The 17,394-nt window shown below is 39.1% G+C and overlaps 2 protein-coding genes across 3 annotated transcripts; both read right to left on the minus strand.

The window, feature by feature from the left end:
* Positions 1-986: 986 nt before the first annotated feature.
* dcakd (dephospho-CoA kinase domain containing) lies at positions 987-10,968 on the minus strand. The gene is made up of 5 exons (XM_041815504.1): positions 10,665-10,968; positions 9,197-9,322; positions 8,446-8,649; positions 6,325-6,412; positions 987-5,661 (listed from the first exon to the last, which is right to left on the minus strand). Exons 2-5 carry the CDS (start codon positions 9,306-9,308, stop codon positions 5,376-5,378), a joined length of 690 nt encoding a protein of 229 aa, XP_041671438.1. The 5' UTR covers positions 9,309-9,322; positions 10,665-10,968; the 3' UTR covers positions 987-5,375.
* Positions 10,969-12,260: 1,292 nt separating this feature from the next.
* On the minus strand, positions 12,261-16,479 carry pus3 (pseudouridylate synthase 3). Of its 2 annotated transcripts, none has more exons than XM_041815503.1 (7): positions 16,356-16,479; positions 15,369-15,789; positions 14,998-15,275; positions 14,731-14,914; positions 14,465-14,574; positions 14,194-14,366; positions 12,261-12,664 (listed from the first exon to the last, which is right to left on the minus strand). In XM_041815503.1, exons 2-7 carry the CDS (start codon positions 15,786-15,788, stop codon positions 12,393-12,395), a joined length of 1,437 nt encoding a protein of 478 aa, XP_041671437.1. In that variant the 5' UTR covers position 15,789; positions 16,356-16,479; the 3' UTR covers positions 12,261-12,392. The 2 variants fall into 2 exon arrangements, with proteins under 2 accessions (XP_041671437.1, XP_041671436.1); XM_041815502.1 differs by having other exon boundaries at positions 15,369-15,792.
* Positions 16,480-17,394: the final 915 nt, after the last annotated feature.

The raw sequence follows: 17,394 nt of genomic DNA on the forward strand, positions 1-17,394 counted from the left end.
TTCTATGCAGACGACACAGTGATGCATCGTCAGAAAATACTAATGTAGAATAATGCTGTCCAAAGAGACCTCTGTGACTAAACATGCGTCCGTAATACCAACAGGCCTAAAATGATGTGCTTCTAAAGGTCTAAGTCGCAACCTTAAGGTAGTGCTCAGATTTTCACCTTAAACAACGAGGTGATCGAATGTTTTCTAGCATAAATACGTCATCTTTTTGCAAGAAGAAAATCTGTCTTTTCATCAACATATTTATTGTCTTAAAAAGAAACTGAGGGTGAAATTGGGTTTCTTCTACCAAAACAAACTGTTTTCTTTTGATGCAAGGAAGAAACTTATTCAAGCAATATCTCTGTCTTTAATTGATTATGGTGATATTCTGTTTGACTCAGTGTACCATGCTGCCTTGTGATTAGTCTCTTGTCTGGGTTTTCGCAGCCATCATTGTTTTGTATGAGAAAGTTGGCTGGTCTGAACATTGGTGTATCTTTCTTTATAACGCTATTTTACATGAGTTACCTTCTTATCTTTGGTCTCTACTGACTGTTCTCAAATTCACTGTCTTTGGTAAAAGAGCTTTTAATGTTTTTGCTCTGTCATCTTGGTCTGAGCTAAAGGGGCCTCTTGAGCTTGAGCAATGCATCGATTTAGGAGATTTTTAAGCAAGAAATAGGAAATTGGGGTTCTGTTTTTTTAAATTTATCATGCTGCTGTCTTGGCCACGACTCCCTTGTAAAAGAGGTTTTGGGATCTGAAAGGGAATTCTCCTGGTTGAATAAAGGTTACATCTACAATGTCAGGAGGAAAAACTTCTTCAGTGTAGGAGCATTAAAGGTAAAGGTATAATGTGTCAACAGCTTCTGTCACACCATTCAGCAAAAGCGACATGGCCGACCACTTTAAAAGAATAAGTAGCTAAAATGAAGATCGTTAAGGTATGAACTTTAATGTAATGCAGACTTAATGAAGGAGAGAAAGGCAAATGCTTTGACTATATGGTTTATCTCTTATGTTGCCCATAAAGATAAGAATCAATCAATGCAAAAAAAGACATTCAACTATCAGTTGACCATAAAATCTGACCAATCAACAACTATGCAAGTTTTTAGCTGGGACATCCTATTTGTCATAAAAAGCATCAAAATCATTTCCAGTCTTTAAAAAAACACCTCACAAGAGCTTTGAATGTCATATTTTTAGAACCAATAACCCGACCACACTATAAAATCCAGCTCAAATACATTTTTATCAAAGTCACAGAGCTTTTCATTTTTGTCAGATGATCATGAAAACTTCCTTCTGGTGTCCAAAGATATTAGATCATCAATCAGGAAGTAAAATAAACTTTCCATGGGGAGTAAACTAAAGCCAAAACTCATATAATAAACCATCATAAAAAGAAACAAACTTGCACCGTTCCACCATTGTTCCTTTAAAACAGTAGTGTTTGATCTTAGATAGTTCAGCTAAGCAGCTAATGTTACAGTTTCTCCTGTTTTAGTTACAAGTGAGTGTGACAAGAAAGAAAAAAATCAAACAGAATCAAGTATTTACAGATGACAGCTTCAAGTGTAAGAAAATACAGTGATAATTATAAAGTCTGTTAATTGATGAAAATTCACGCTGTTCCCATTAAAAATGGATTGTCAAATACATTCTGGTATTAATCTTCATTACACAGGTCATTCACATACAATCATATTTATAATTTTAGCTCTATAAATGTCTATGAATGAGGAACACTCCATTCAATTTAACTCAATCATGGCTTTTTACTGTAAAATTAAGGTGACAATTTGTGCTGAGTCAATGAGGGCAGAGATCTCAAAAATCATTCAGGATGTACAGTCCTGTATTTCTTTTTCTTCTTACTACTGTTTTTATTTACAATCTATGCCACTGCCCCAAATCTCTAACTTGTCTACGCTCAATAAGGTGTATCAAAATAAAATCTCTTTGCTTTATACAGTCTTTACTCTGCCATTGAATGGTTGTTACAAGTTGACAGCTACAGCAAAATAAAAAGTTTCAGCTGTTTTAGGGCCTGTGTCCATATATCGAGCTTCTCAGCAGCGTTTAATGTTGCTTTTCATGGTAGTATCCGGTTGTTTTGAATAGCTTCATGCACTTAACAGTTTCATGTATTAAAGGAAATTTCACCCAGAAGACATAAAAACAATCTCTGTGAATCCTGCAGCATCTGCAGACCTGAAAAATAGACCCTTGAAAAGACAAATTAAGATATACTTGTTTCACTTCATGATTGCAGGCATTTTTGAATGTTGCGCAGCACGCACATGACTGGTAGAGGCAATTGGAGGTGTGGTGATGTACACTGCAGCAGAGACAACAGCTGAACGTTTTTAGACAAACTAATAAACTAAGTCCACAATTCCCCATGTGTCTGAGGTGTTATTTTCACTACACAGAGACAAACATGTCTGTCAAATCAGCTGGGACAGATAGATTTAGAAGTTGATGTTTAAACCTATAAAAATGATGGAAATAAGATCAATGTTTCAGTTTAAAAGGTGACCATGTAAACTGGTGACCTTCAGCTAAGTGCATTCATGACTGTTTGTATTAGTTTTGTCTATTTCGTTAAATAAATAGTAATGTGCAGAAGTTTTAGGCATGTAGGGCGCTAAGGATTCATCAGGGGATCTATGAGTCACAACCCAGGGCTAGCCAAGGACAGCCCTTCTTTTGCCCGGGTCTTTTCATCCCTATTGATACACTCTGATAATGCTGGTGGTTTTACGTCTCTTGGGACGTCCACGATTCATCCAGGGGCTTGTGGACACCCTACTACCTGCCCAGACAGTACCCTGAGCCAAAAGAACAGTCCATCCTCTGCCCAGATTTGCCCTTGTAGTTGTCTATGTGCCCAGGTGAGCTGACAACTTGCCCAATATATGGCAATATTTGCTCTGAAAACTCAATTTAGTTCCACCTTTTTACAAATGATTTTTCTTTTTGTGGGTGGCTTCTCTATGTTGAACTGTTGGCTGCCCCAGGGTTGGTGGCGGTATTGCTACGTTTGGTCCATATCCGTAAGCTTAGAGAGAATGGACAAAAGAAGGATAACGTGAATGCAGAGTACAGGCAGAAAACTCAGTCTGTGAGCACATATAGATTTTATAAAACTGGTTAGTCCGTACTTTCTTCAGAGACCATGGCTTTAACCCAGATACTTCACTCATCAAGCTCCTTTGCTATTCTGCAGCTAACAAGTGGGCCCTTCAGGCCAGAACGTTTGGGGATGTAACGACTCATACCATGAGAAGAACCTTTTCTCCGTAGACTGGGGATATGCAAATAACCCAGATTTAGCGCAAGCTCTAACCATGAGGCCATTACTTGCATCCCAAAAGATGGGTCAGCAGATGATACAGGACATTTGTTTCTTTTTATAATTCTTCAGCTGAGCCAATCAGTTCATATGAAGGGTAACCACACGTTCTTAAAGAAGGTAAGCGACACCATGTGGTGTCCCTCAGAACAGGCACCAGTTTTTATCCAAAACAAGCTGTTTTTACTAAAGAACGTGTGAGACACCCCTCGCGTGGCCCACCACTGACCTTATGACAGACATTCACAGAGCTTATCATCAGCTCACAGGGCATCGGTGCAGAACATTACGCACATTCACCTACGCGACTTCCCAGAAGACAGTTTTGTGCCAGAACGATACTATCGCCAACGCACTCATACAGGTGGGGCATATGCTAGAGGGGGCGTCGGCAGCAATTGACCAGGACGTCCACCTAAGTGCGGAGGCGATGGAAGCCATTGCTAGACTCATCAGGCATGCGATGGTGGTCCGATGGACCATTGCCTAGCACTCTCCGTGCGACTGTAACACGTCGAACCCTGGATGCGTGTTGTCGAGCACCTGTTGCACTACCTGCAAGACAGCAGGATTACAGTCTATGCTCTATTAAGAGATCTGATCATGATAAACAAGCTCTAAGCTGGAAGGTTGCCACACTTGGTTTAATTTATGAGGGGAGTGGCATCAGAGATCAGCCCACAGGCTGCATAGCTCCTTACTGGCTCCAGTTATTAATTCCAGCCGTGTTCGAGCTTGGAGCCAGAGCAGGCAGACATGTTGGTACGACAGTAAACAAGTCAGCTGTGCAGGAAATGGCACTTCATTTAGAAAGCATGCTTGAGGCAGCAGAGGAGACAAGAGCCACAGAGAAGGCTCAAAGACTTGACCGTGCTTGGGCTGGAATGACCACATTCCTCTATGGAACAAGTGCTCGGAAGACATGAGATCCGAACGGCAAATTATAAAAAAAGAAAGGTCCGTCTGTATCCGTCTAGCATAAATAAGACTTTACTCGCCATTACACACCTTAGTTAAACCTCAATTTTTTGCCCAAACGTGCCTAACATTTCTGCATAGGGCTGTATCTGATGAGGATATTTTGGTGAAATAATGCCTAACGTCTGTACACAAAGGAAAATGTTTTAGAAACAAAGTGCAGACAGTGGGTTCTGACCACCAGTCATTAGTCTGTCATTGATTCAACATTGATGTAAAGAATAAGTTAATTCTCAGAATGTACATCATAGTTAAACCCTTGAGTGTTTCCATGCTTGTAGTTTACATCCTACACATCAGGTTGTTGTATATGGCCTGATGGCTTGTGTGCCCAGTCAAGTATATTTACAAAAATGCTTGTGATGTAGCCGAACCAATATGCAAACACAAGGTGAAGCATTAAGTTTATCTCAGGCCTCAGAGCTGTATTCCTTCCGCAAGTTTGTTGACAAGGCTGACATCAGAAGTCCCCCTTTCTTCATTTTGATTGGTCAATTAGGGAGAAGTAACAATGATGATGTCAGCGCTGCTCAGAAGTTGAACTATTTTCAACTGAGACAGCCATGAGAGTGGCGACATAAAAAAACAGTGACGCTGTGGGTGTTTTTCTGAGTGCTGAAAACGCCGGACTAAACTGGTTTTGTACTTAAATTGAGCACTGCCAGTTCAAAAGACAGCGGCTGTGGACACAGGCCCTTAAGGCCCATAGCAGTGATTAATGCAGAGCACATTGAGGAGCTTGTACAGCAGCTGAGCTTCCAATGCATCACCTTCATGTTTTTAAGGTTTCTGAGTTAAACCAGCTGAATTGCACATGAAACCCTTCACACCAAACCCCATATGTCAGTGCATGTTGTGTCAGTAATGTAAGTCCGTGTTAACTGCCGACATAGCACGTCTCACCCCTGAGCTGTCGAGGTGGGTGCTGTGAAACTAATCTCACAGTAAATTGCATCAGAACCCCCGATGTGCCTTCGCCTGCTTCTATTCCCACCCTCATCTCTGACCACATCCTGGACCAAACCGCTTCTTCAGCTGTTCTCCGTTAGGACAGAAGGATCTTAGCCGCATAGAGCAGTATCCCACCAAGACCAGCTGTGGCTGCGATAGCTATGACCCTCACTAGGAGGAAGTCCATGGAGTCCTCCAGCTTCGTGTGCAGCCGGAGGACTTGCCGATGAGTGTCCTCTCTGTTGCCTGAGTTTTCGATAACGTGATTGGCTAAACCACGCTTTTCATTGAGCGGCATCTGTGCGGCCACGCGCTGCTCTGCCTGCTCCTGGGTCAGGCCGTCCCTCTGCATCAGGCGCTGCAGCTGAGTGGCAGGGTCACTGAAAAGGAACAGACAATGGAAGATATTTATGGTGCAGCCAGAGTGTCTTGTTAAAAAATCCACAGGCGGTGAGTCATACTAAAACAGGCACAAAGAGAGGTTGCAGAGAGGTAAAATGTAAGTCAAAAAGCAGGACTTCATAGCCTGTTGTCATCAAAAACAAACCTCCAAATATTGAATCATTCTGTGTTATGCAACAAGTATACAGTTCAAATTCAAGGTGATGGGAAATTTTGAAAATTATTATTATTTTTTTTTTTTAATTAAGAAGCTGGGCTGTCTGAGGTACATCAGTTAACAATTGGTGTATTAACTACAGGGGATGCTGGTCAGTGTGGTCTGCTATATAAGGAGAGACCCACCAGAGTGGGAGCACAGATTCTAGGCTACATATCGCTTCAGCTGGGACAACTAACTGTGCACAAGTAAGTAAAAATTCTCAGTTCTCTGCTTTTCCCTCAGCAAACTTCTTTGTTTCCTGCAACACATCCGTTTTTCCCCTCTTCTCCAAGCGATGTATAGCCAAGTCTCCATGCTAACACTCTGGTCAGTGTCTCAATAAAGGGGCCGAGCTCACCAGCATCTCCTGTGGCAAAAACAAGTACTTCATTCAAGGGTTCAACCACCCTTCAAAAATAACCTCTACAAGTAGTTATCTTACCAGTAAACTACTACAGTGTGGTTAAGAAACTGAGTGAGACGTCTGGTTTCAAAGAGAAGGGGGACATCCAGCACCACATAGCGGTACCCTGGGGAGACAGGAGAGGAGGAGAGGAGGGAGCGTTAACACACTTGCGCTCTGGCAGAATGAACAGACAGATGACGTAGATTAGCAAAGTTCTCTTGTAAAAAGCACTAAAATTATTTTGATATCAATACATTTCTGAAAGGCCTTCAGTTAGGATTTTCATGATAAAATAATTTAACTTAATTCAACCCTAAACCTCAAACAATGGCTGTTTGGATACCACAGCAACAAAAACAGAAGTTCTAAGCACCCGATACGAAGTAATTTCATATTTTTTGGCATCAAATATTGCTGGAAAAATTCCTTCACATTGTCTAAATTGCAAAAAAACAAACAAAAAAATAGTATTGTTTTAGTATTTGATGTTTCCAATGTATATCTTTTGACTTTCTCAAGCAACTAACGTTTTATAGACTCAAATCAAGCTGGGCAGGATGTGCTCTAGTGGTTCCCAACCTTGGATCCGGGCTTTTCTTGGAGATTTTCTTAGATACGAGTAGGGCGGGGCACTACGGAAAAACAAAGGTTGGGAATCAACCTTTTCCCTTTTTTGGGAATACATATCAGCCCGTGTTTTAACTTGTTTTATGTCAAGTTGCTTCAGTGGACTGAGTGAAGCCTTACAACTATGGTAATCACATTAATACAGCCCTTTATTAATAGCAAAATATGGACAGTGGATTCAAAAGTCTCCCCATCCCTGACAAAAAATGTGATGTAACAAAACAAGGAAAGGGTAAAGAATTTCAGAGCTTTTCGCACGTTTAATGTGATCGATAACATGTCCAATTAAATGGAAACAAAATCTTTTAAATTGAAAAAAATAAAAACATCCTGGTTGTATAAATATGCACAAACCTAGACTAAAAGATTGCTGAAACACTTGACTTGGTAAAATTCCTGTGCACAGCTGGCTTTAGGTCACCTCACAGATTTTCAGTAGGATTCTGGTCTGGACTCTAACTGGGCCAGCCCAAAACCTTTATCCTTGTCTAATGAACCCAATCTTTTGTTGATTCAGATGTATGCTTTGAGTCACTGTCACATTAAAGGTGGAATTCCTCTTCGTCTTTCTAAAAGATACCAGAAGGTTTTGTGCTAAAACTGACATTTAGAAATGTTAAAACCCCCTCCTCTTTATTTAAAAAAAAAACAAAGCCTGATGCTGCTCACTCAATGCTGCACCATGGATATGGTGTTCTTATTTCATATTCCTCAAATGTCTTGCTCTGAGGTGGGACGGCAACACTGTAGACTTCGCTCATGAAAAATAACATTCAAGCCAGGCCAAATTTTGTGAAAACATACATCAGGTCTCCCTAAAGTATGTCTGAAAATGTCCTCCTATATTGTATTTTTTACTCTTAAACAATTTAGGTTGTTTTTTAGTTGCACTTGAAATGTTGAGAGGTCACATTAAAGGTGAAAAAAAATCTAACATGAATTGTCTTTGCCTTGATTTATTTCATCATAAAAGTCTGTTGTTCAGTCAGGGGTGTGTGGATTTTTTTATATCCACTGTATATATTCTGAGGGGTGAGAGCCATATTTGGTATAGGGCAATTCTAAAGACCAGATGTTAATTCACCTAGTTGTTGAATTTATTGAGTTATGACAGTGCACATGAATCAAAACATAAAAAAATTAATATCAATTGAAATATTAAAATCCATACTGACATAAAAGGTTTATCAACATCTTTAAAAATGGCAAAATAAAAGTCTATCTTGGGGCACTTGTTATATTTTGTGTTAAGACATTTAATGAAGACCACTGGGAGTCGTGGCAAATATGAGTTAAAATATATAATTTAAACTCCTTTTTGACAGAAACTTTTTCATGCCTTTTATCACCTTCTACCTTTAAAAATGAGTATGAATATTTTAAAATCTCTCCCTCCTTGGCTCACAGGGAGCTTTGTGAGAGGCAGCCTAAGACCCTAAAGCCCATCGCTGCACTGCCAAAACAGCCTTGGCTCGCTTTCAGTAAAGTATTCTCTGTTTTACTGTTAACTGATAACTGAGCCAAACTCACCCCTGAGAAAGTAGAACAGGATCTCTTTGAGCATTGCTTTATGGATCTCCGGGTGGGTGATGGAGTTCAGAAGTTTCCTTTTCTCCTCGTTGGCGAAGATGAGCTGACCCAGCTTCTGCCGGTCGATCTCCCCGTTCTCGAGAAGGATCTCTGGCCCGAAGTGGTAGACGATGCGGGAATAGGCAGGAGTGTGTGGCTCCACAACTGTGCACAAGAAGAGCCAGTTACTGTTGAGATTTTCCCTATTTTTAATAAAACAAATGTGTCAAACACTCTTCTTTCTTTTGTTGGGAAAAGAGAGCGAAAAGAGGCCAGGAAGAGAGGACACAGAGAGGACAACAGTAGCAAAGAAAATATTTGGATCACTTGAGTGGAATAAAATCTTGAGGCTCATGTCTTATATTATCTTGTACATGCCGCTGTGTACTATTCCCCTACTTCTGTGACCTTATTATCTTCACTACGCAGCTCACATATCATCCCTGCAGTCAGCAGAGACGACTGATATGATTCATGTGATCTCTCCCAGCGATTGTCTTAATGAACCTCCTACAGGCCTTGTGTTAATGAACAAAGCTACACCAGTGGCTAATGAAGTAGGACATGTAGGTGAAACCTCGTTTCCAAATCTGGGTTTATTTGGGAGACATTTCTCTTGGAGAACAGCTTGTGCTGGTTTACACTTTTCAACTTTTATTTGTAGTCACTTTGAAAGTTTTGCAAAAAATTGCAGGGAAAGGGTTTTACCAACCTTTCCTGGCTACTACATCAGCATCAATTATGGGGCACCCAAGCTCTCGCAGCATCGTCGACACGGTGCTCTTCCCTGAGGCGATACCTCCTGTCAGCCCCACCAGGAACATTTTGGAGGAAAACACTGAAAGATGAACATTACTGTAGTCAAAACATTTATAATGTTTATTATAAACAATAGAAATTAACTAAAAAAGGTAATTGTAGGAGAAAAAGAAAATATGAAACTTAAATATGCCATTACAAGTTTTACAGCACCCATATAAATAAAGCTGACAAATGACCGCTCAAAATCAAATTTATGACTATATCATCTACATATCAAATACATACATTTTGTCATATATCCAGTGCACATGCATAATCTTGTGTATGTATTACGGAAGCCCTAAAAGGACATGCATCCATACATTTCATTCAACTCTATTTTCCTCTTAGATGATCCCAATTTTTATTATTTTTCTCTTCTTATTCATCTTTTTGGAGGATACCATTGATATCAGCTGTTTTCTTAAGAGCTAGAGAAATTAAATTGTGAGATTACAAGATAAATTATGAGAGATCATGAGAAAATGATCAATGCATAATAGCTATCATGGGAAAGTGGAGTATGTATGATGTATGATAAGTGTCCACTAAGGGCTTACATACTTTAGGGCAAGGGTTCTCAACTGGTGGGTCGGGACCACAAAAGTGGGTTGTGAAGCTCTTTAAAGTGGGTCTCAAAATGTGTGTCAAAAAAAAAAAAAGGCCAAAAAATTCTATGTAAGGAAGCTCGAAGAGCATATACAGTAAATTATCTATTTTTTAGTTTTTTCTACAATGACAAGTAAATTTCAGTATCTGTCTGGATTTTCTATGAATGTATCTCCTGTTTTTTGGACAGCAAAGCTGGTTTTCCCAAGATAAGAGGAAATTCTGCAAGAAATTACCATTTTTCTTTAAATAACTTTGAATGGCTGGAAATTTCTTTAAAATTTGTGTCGTGGTTTCTCTTAAGGAGGCGGTGGTGGGATTCCCATCCACCTGAGAACCACTGCTTTAGGTAATACAGAATACAGTTTATTCAGTTAGAGTAAAAGGAGGACTTTACAGACTCAAACTAACATGACAAAGCTTTAGTGATTTTTTTTATGGTTGTAAATAATAACTCTCTTTATTCTTTCTACATGTAGGCTCTCTAAAATGCTGGGTTGTTAGTGTGCTATCAGAGGTCTAACTACACGCCCCCTGCTGTGGAGGTGTTGAGCTACAGAGTACTTACAAGACTATAAATAATTGTTAGACTGCCGGGATATCAGCCTCAAAGTTATTCTTGACCTCACGCCAACATAAACCCTGACGACACCTGTCAGCTGCTTTACGTTAAAACAACATTAAGGTTTAAGAAATTTACATTCCCTCCTGAAAAGATCTTGTTTAGTCAATCATTTTCAATGACATGAGGTATGTGTGTTTGCCTTTACCTCGTTTACCAGTGGTACTCCTTAAACCAGCTGAACGTACAGTGGAAATCCGCGTAGAGTTAATAGTTGTTGAGCTGTGGCAGTAAACAAGCAGGACTGCTAACAAGCTAACGTTAGCATGAGTCTAGTTCAGGTCAGAACGACTAGAAACCGACAAACAGACGAAGCAGCGGCCATGTTGGCGATGTACTGTCAGACATGCAAACTGACGAAACGTCAAGAGGCACTTTTGTTATCGTAGAATTTCTGTCTGCCTCTCTGATTGTGTTAAACTGACTGCTAACGACCTAGCTTCTTGGCTTGACAAGCGCTACCGTCAAAACCTTCCGGGGTTTTGAACTGGGCATTGGTTCCGCCTAGCTTTTTTTCAATTTTCCATTCAACATTAGCCAAAAAAAGTGTGTTATAAACTATGAGTTAAATGTGAATAACTAATAGATGTCCCAGACAGAATAATGTTTTTTTAAAACTGGCTTTTCTTACATGACAGCACACCGGACTCAGCTATTCTGTACAGTGTGCGTTTTTCATTATATTCCTTTAGAAAAATAGCCGATTCAGCAGCACATTTGTATAGTTCCTCTTTTGCAACTTAATATGTTTTTTTTTTTTGTTTTTTTTTGTTTTTTTTTGTTTCATCAGCCTCAGAATACTTAAATCAGCCTCTGGATATTTCTATTAAATCCTAGCCATTTTATTAGCGTCTTGATTTTTTTTTGTTAGCCTCTAATATTTTTATTAGCCCTATGAAATTTCCATTAGCCCTTTTTTAGTTTTACTAGCCCCATGATATTCCTATCAGCCTCTTAATATCTCTGTTGGCCTCTTTATATTTTTCATTTTTCCCTTATGATTTTTATTTGCCTCTTCATAAGCTACTTAATATTTTTTACCACTTGTTTATTTTATTAGCCTCCTATTTTTTTCATTAGCCCCTTGATGTTTTTATAAGTTGCTTAATATTCTTATTTGCCCGTTAAGATTTTAATTCATCCCACTGATATTTTTGTTAGCCTATTAATATTTTCATTAGCCCCTGAATATTTAAATCACACCTTTGATTTGCCCCTTAATATTTTTATGAGCCCTTCGATTGTTTTATTAGCCTCTTAATATTTTCATTGGCACATCTATATTTTAATTTGACCCCTGATATAGCTAAGTTCATATTTTTATTAGCCACATTTGCCTCTTGAAATATCTGCCTCATAGTTCTTATTAGCACCCTGATATTCCTAATCACCTCTTAATATTTTTACTAGCCTTTTAGTTTTTTTATTGGCCCCTTGATATTTTGTCTATACTTGTTTCTGCACCTAACACCAAGTCAAATAACTAATGTAGGAAGATGTACTTCGCAGTACAACTCTATTTTGATAGAAAAATGTTACTTGCTTTTTTTTTTTTTTTTAATCCTTCCTGTCAGTGGACATTTGGTCTTTAGATGAACAAAACTTCAGCCCTTAACCTTGGGCTTCTTTTTTTACCATTTATTAATGATATACAGGCAAAAAAGAAAAAAAAAGAAAAAAGATAAAACGAATCTTCAGATGAAGCCTTACATCAATCCATACTCAAGCAAGACCACTTTCACCAAAAAAGTATTTATTTCAAATTGAAGGAATTATTAACACAGAAAATGTAAAGATGCATTTTTATGTACATACTTTGCATCAAATTCCACAACCAAAATAATCTTGTTCAAGTCCTTTCTCATGTAAGAAAATACTAATCTTCTGCACTTTGATCTGTATTTTGTTTTGATGATGGCATATCTGAGGGAACAGGCTGACTAGGAGAGCTGTGGGAATGTTTGGATCTTTTCCCTCTGTGGACCATTTCACTTCCATTCTCCCCTTCCTCTCGTTCCAGTCTGCCTCTTTTGACAAAATGATTTATCCTGGACTCCAGACTTTCACAGCACGGACGCTCCAGCAGGGGCCGGTAGTTTCTCTGCCTGCTGCCTTCAACCAGCCAGCAGTGGTTAGAGGACACTCCACCTGTGGACAGAGAGAAGGGATAATTATAAAACATAAAGCGTAAGCCTAAAATTTCCTAATCTCAGTCCTTGAAGTGCATGGATATATAAATAGGAGGTGCTACAGAGGTAGAGCTGTTATTTTTAATTTTATTAGTCTGAGATTTTCCTTATTGTGAAGTCTGACATTTGCAGAAGCCAGAAATAGGTTAAAATAACCTCCAAACCTTAAGCAAATTAAAGGTAGATTACTGAAGCTACAAAGTTTATTTAAGACAAGAAAGTGACTTTTCTATTACTTTAAAAGGTTTCTCATGATCAAAGAATAATTAAAAGGTAAAAGAAAGAGTTGTGTTCATTTGTTATCGTCTGGTTACAGCTTCCTGTTTGGAAGAAATGGTACCTGAAGACTGATTTCAGAGCAGTCTTGTGTGTATAGAGTTTTGCACTTTCTATAAATAACCTGCATGTATTTTGAGACCTCGAGTTTGCAGATGCTTTAATTTCAGTGTTAGGTGAGTTCCTGTAATGAGCCATTAGGGATTTCTTCTGTTGCAGCTGTGCATCTTGTATGCAGATGTCTAATTCTGTCTCATTTCAATCTCTGGTACATTAAAGGAAATAACTAAAGAACTGGAGCTAGTAGGTACTTATTAGTCTGATATTTTCAGCTTAACTCACGCTCTACAAGTCATTATCTATGCATGCTGGCATGAAACTTCTAATCTCCTAAAGATAAAAGTAACCCGGAAGGGTGGGGAAAGAGATGGTTCAAGAAGATTATTCTTGTAATGTTGGGATAACACAGCTTGGGGGGGGTAGATTTTTCTGATTCTTGGGGCGATTGTGGACATGCCAGGAGCACATATTTTTGTTAGAAAAGCCTGAAAAAGTGTATTTTGCATAACATGTGACCTTTAAAACTGCAGGTTCGTTAGAGAAAAGTGAATACAGTGAGACTTCAAAAACATTCTTCTGTGATCTTAAGCTTATACATGACTACAGTATGCCATCACAGGTTTATTTTAGGGGGGGGAAGGGGTTTTTACCCCTCTTTTAATCTCTTTTATTTCTGTAATACTGCGATATAATAGTGTTACCGCAAAGGGCAAAAAAAATACCATGGTAAGATAATTACACCAAAATTGCTCAGGCCTACTTTTGTCCCCTTGGGTAAATTTGCTTTAGACTAAAGTGCTGAGCAGTTACCATAGCTTTAGTTAACACCAAAACACAGTTTAATGATAGTGTTACATATGATTTGAACTATGTTTCTTTTCAGTAAGCAAATAAAGTATGTACTATTGTCATGGAGGAAAAACAATCAAACATTTACAATATTGCTTGTTTTTCATAAATAAAAGGATATTTGTCAGAGCTGATGTTCTGTTCACAGCCTGAGTTGTTAAAACTCTAAAATCCTGCAGATGTCTTTACAAATGTGTCTAAAATCTTTGACTGTTCAAGTCTGGTTAATTTTGAGACTGAAGAGACTAAAGATGAAAATATTTTTGTCTTGTTTAGGTCAGAACATCTGACTGAAAATCTTACCTATGCTCTCCAAACCCTGGATCATCCCATGGAGGACGTGAGCTTTGACTGCACTCATGGTCCACTGTTGCTGAAGCGCAGAGAGGGCGAAGGTCACCTCTTCACTATCCTGCTTCCAACTCAGACCCTCAAAGTGGCAGTCATACAGGACGAGTGGATAGTCTACTGCCATGCTAGTGACAAGAGGGGAGATGTTTTAAAAGATTAGCAAAGTTTTGTTCAAAACTGCAATCTTTTAAAATGTTTCTAAAAATCACAGCAGTGGACATACCTGTACTGGGGTTTCCTAGGGTTGCTCTGAACATCCAGGAGCTGATCAATTATCTCTGGTGCTTCCAGTTTCTGTCCTATGAGGAGAAGCAGTGCCATCATGCAACGAACCTAAATCGCAACATTAAAACAATTAATTAAAATGACAAATCAATTATGAAAGAAGGTGTTTTGAAAATACTGTGTCTAAATTGGACTGAAAAATGCAACATATTGATACAGTGACTTTAAATTAGTACGCTTATCAGGTGCGTGGTCTTCTGATACCTGGTGGTAAAGGAAAGCCAGTCCTTTAATCTCAAATATGAAGACATCATATTGGTCTGTGCTGCTGACATGCTGAGGCTGCACAGGCCTCACTGATGCTGACAGAATGGTCCTCTCAAACTGCAGGACTCCATTTCCCACATCCATTTTGCATATGTTGCGAAAATCATAAGTGCCCTCATATCTGTTGGGCGTTAAACAAATCCTTAGATTTAAAAAAAATGTGATTTATATGTGATTAAGTTAGCTGATGTCTTCTTTACCCACCTTTTTGCAGCATCAGCCATCAATGCAACATCCAAGCATCCCCTAGGGAAGTAGTACCGATACGTGCGGGACTGGCAGTCGAAGCGGGCACTGAAGCCCTCTGCTGCTGGTGCCCAGTCCAAGATCCTGATGTCCTGAGGCAGAACTCTGTTTAGCATCTTAACATATGGTAGCTCCGGGACAGAGGCTTTATTTTTGTTGCTGACATCAACATTTTCAGGGAGTGTGATGCCCAATCCTCCACAAAACTGTGTGGAGCGCAGATCAATGGTTATGACCTGTGGAGAAGAGACAGGTTGACACAAGTTTTATATATTTTCCTTATTTTGAATGGCTATCCTACATATGAAGACATGAATCTGAGTAAACACCTGGGAAAAAGCGCTGACTCCCTTATCAGTGCGACCACACCGGTGATAGTTGGAGCTCTGTCGGTCCTGGATCAGACGAGTCTTCAACAGAGCTTCGAAAAGTCTAGCCTCCACAGTGTTGTCAGTGTTCTCCTGGACTGCAAAGCCCTGGTAGGCCCATCCCAGGTAAGCCAGACGCAAAGCCACATGACGCCGGGGATGGGCAGAGAAGTCAAAGGGACGCTCTTTGCCTGCTTTTTTACCCTTTTTGGAGCTGCTGCCACTGCTACTATCAGGGATGGAGTTTGCGTGTTCATTTGGTGATGGGTTGGACATCATGTCCACATCATCTTTAGTTTCACTGCTCTCCTTTAGCAGCGACTTAAGCTTCTCCAGCTCTGCTTCCAGCTCTTTTATGCGGTGGATTAAAGCCTCTGACATGCTGCTTGATGAATAAAAGGAAAGAGGTCATTATTTAAGTTTAATTCATACCTTGGTTAGCTAACCCATAAGAACATCTAATGTTAGCTTTAATTTTATATTTCTTCTTAAATGGCTAAACCGTGTAAGGAAGTACTACTTTAAAAACTAAATTCAAAGCTTTCGGGAACTTCAGTCCTCGAGCTGCTCAGCTGGTGTAATAGATTAAACCGCGACCATGTCATCTGGCACCTTTCAGCCGAACACGCCTGTGGTTGACGTAGTTACAAAATGTTGGAAACTTAAGAATCCTCTCGAAAGCATGTCCAGTTACTTTAAGATACGCATCTGATTGTTCTGCAGATAGAACCCTTGTACGTGTTTTGCGTCTGTTATAACTACAACATCCACAGGCACCTTCGACTGAAAGCCGCTGGTTAACACGGTCACTGTTTTAACCGTAACATTTGCATGTTTACAGGCTGAATGCTACAAACATGAACGCTGTTAGCTCTTGTAGCAAGATAAATATTAAAACGACATTAAAAGTGTGTGGTGCTAAAATAAAGCTGTAATAAATACACTTACCTTTAATCTCAATCTCAATAGTTTTAAGTTTTATTTCCTAGAAAGCTTTCTGGTTGCTAGCACACACACGTTACTTTCCAGTTTTGCTACAGCCGGACTAGCTTTCGCCGCGGACGCATTTCCTGTGGAGGGCTACTGGGAAATGTAGTTTAATGTCGAGACTGGCAACCTCCCTATCATTGGTTTGGAAAAAAAAAACATTTAAAAACAAAACTCTGCATAGTGTAAATGCGGCGTAACCCTGCGAGACACAACAAGGACTCTCAGTAGCCTGTTGTTTAAAATTTGCTTTTTAATACGTCTGAATAGGCTTTGATTTTTTTTTATTTTATTTTATTTTATTTTTTTTTACCTCCGCCAAGGAGGTTATGTGATCGGCAGGGTTTGTTAGTTAGTTTGTTAGTTTGTCAGTTTGTTAGTTTGTTAGCAACATAACTCAAAAAGTTATGGACGGATTTCAAAGAAAATTTCAGGAAATATCAGAGATGGCATACGGGAGAACTGATCAGAATTTGGGAATGATCCGGATCACCGTCTGGATCCAGGAATTTTTTAAGGATTCTTCACTATTGGGAGATAGGGCTAATGGCGGAGGTCTGCGCTCTCCGGGTGCCTTTTTAGTTTTTACTGTAATTGTTCAGCTTAGTTCACCACAACTGTCAATATCTGAGACCTACATTAAAATCGTCTGTTTAGTGTTCGTTTCTGTATATAGACATACATATAATGAACGTTTAAACTTCTCTTTTCTTTATATATTGTTTATATTTTAATTATTAATAAGGATTTTTTTAATTATGATTTTTATCATGATTTCTGCTCTTTGCTTTCTGTAATGCTGCTCTAAGTGCCTTGAATTGACCCTGGGGACAAATAAAGTTTTTTAATTGATCTGAACTGAATTTTACCCCTTCAATTCTGAGACCGTTCTAGGAAAGCATTTTTAACCAACAGATTGTATTTACTCACATTTTTTATTAAGTTACTTTTGTGTATTTGTACTTTTTCTAAGTAGTTTTAAAAATAAGAACTTAAACTT

Source organism: Cheilinus undulatus, linkage group 20, assembly GCF_018320785.1.
Source record: "Cheilinus undulatus linkage group 20, ASM1832078v1, whole genome shotgun sequence".
NCBI classification, from domain to species: Eukaryota; Metazoa; Chordata; class Actinopteri; order Labriformes; family Labridae; genus Cheilinus; species Cheilinus undulatus.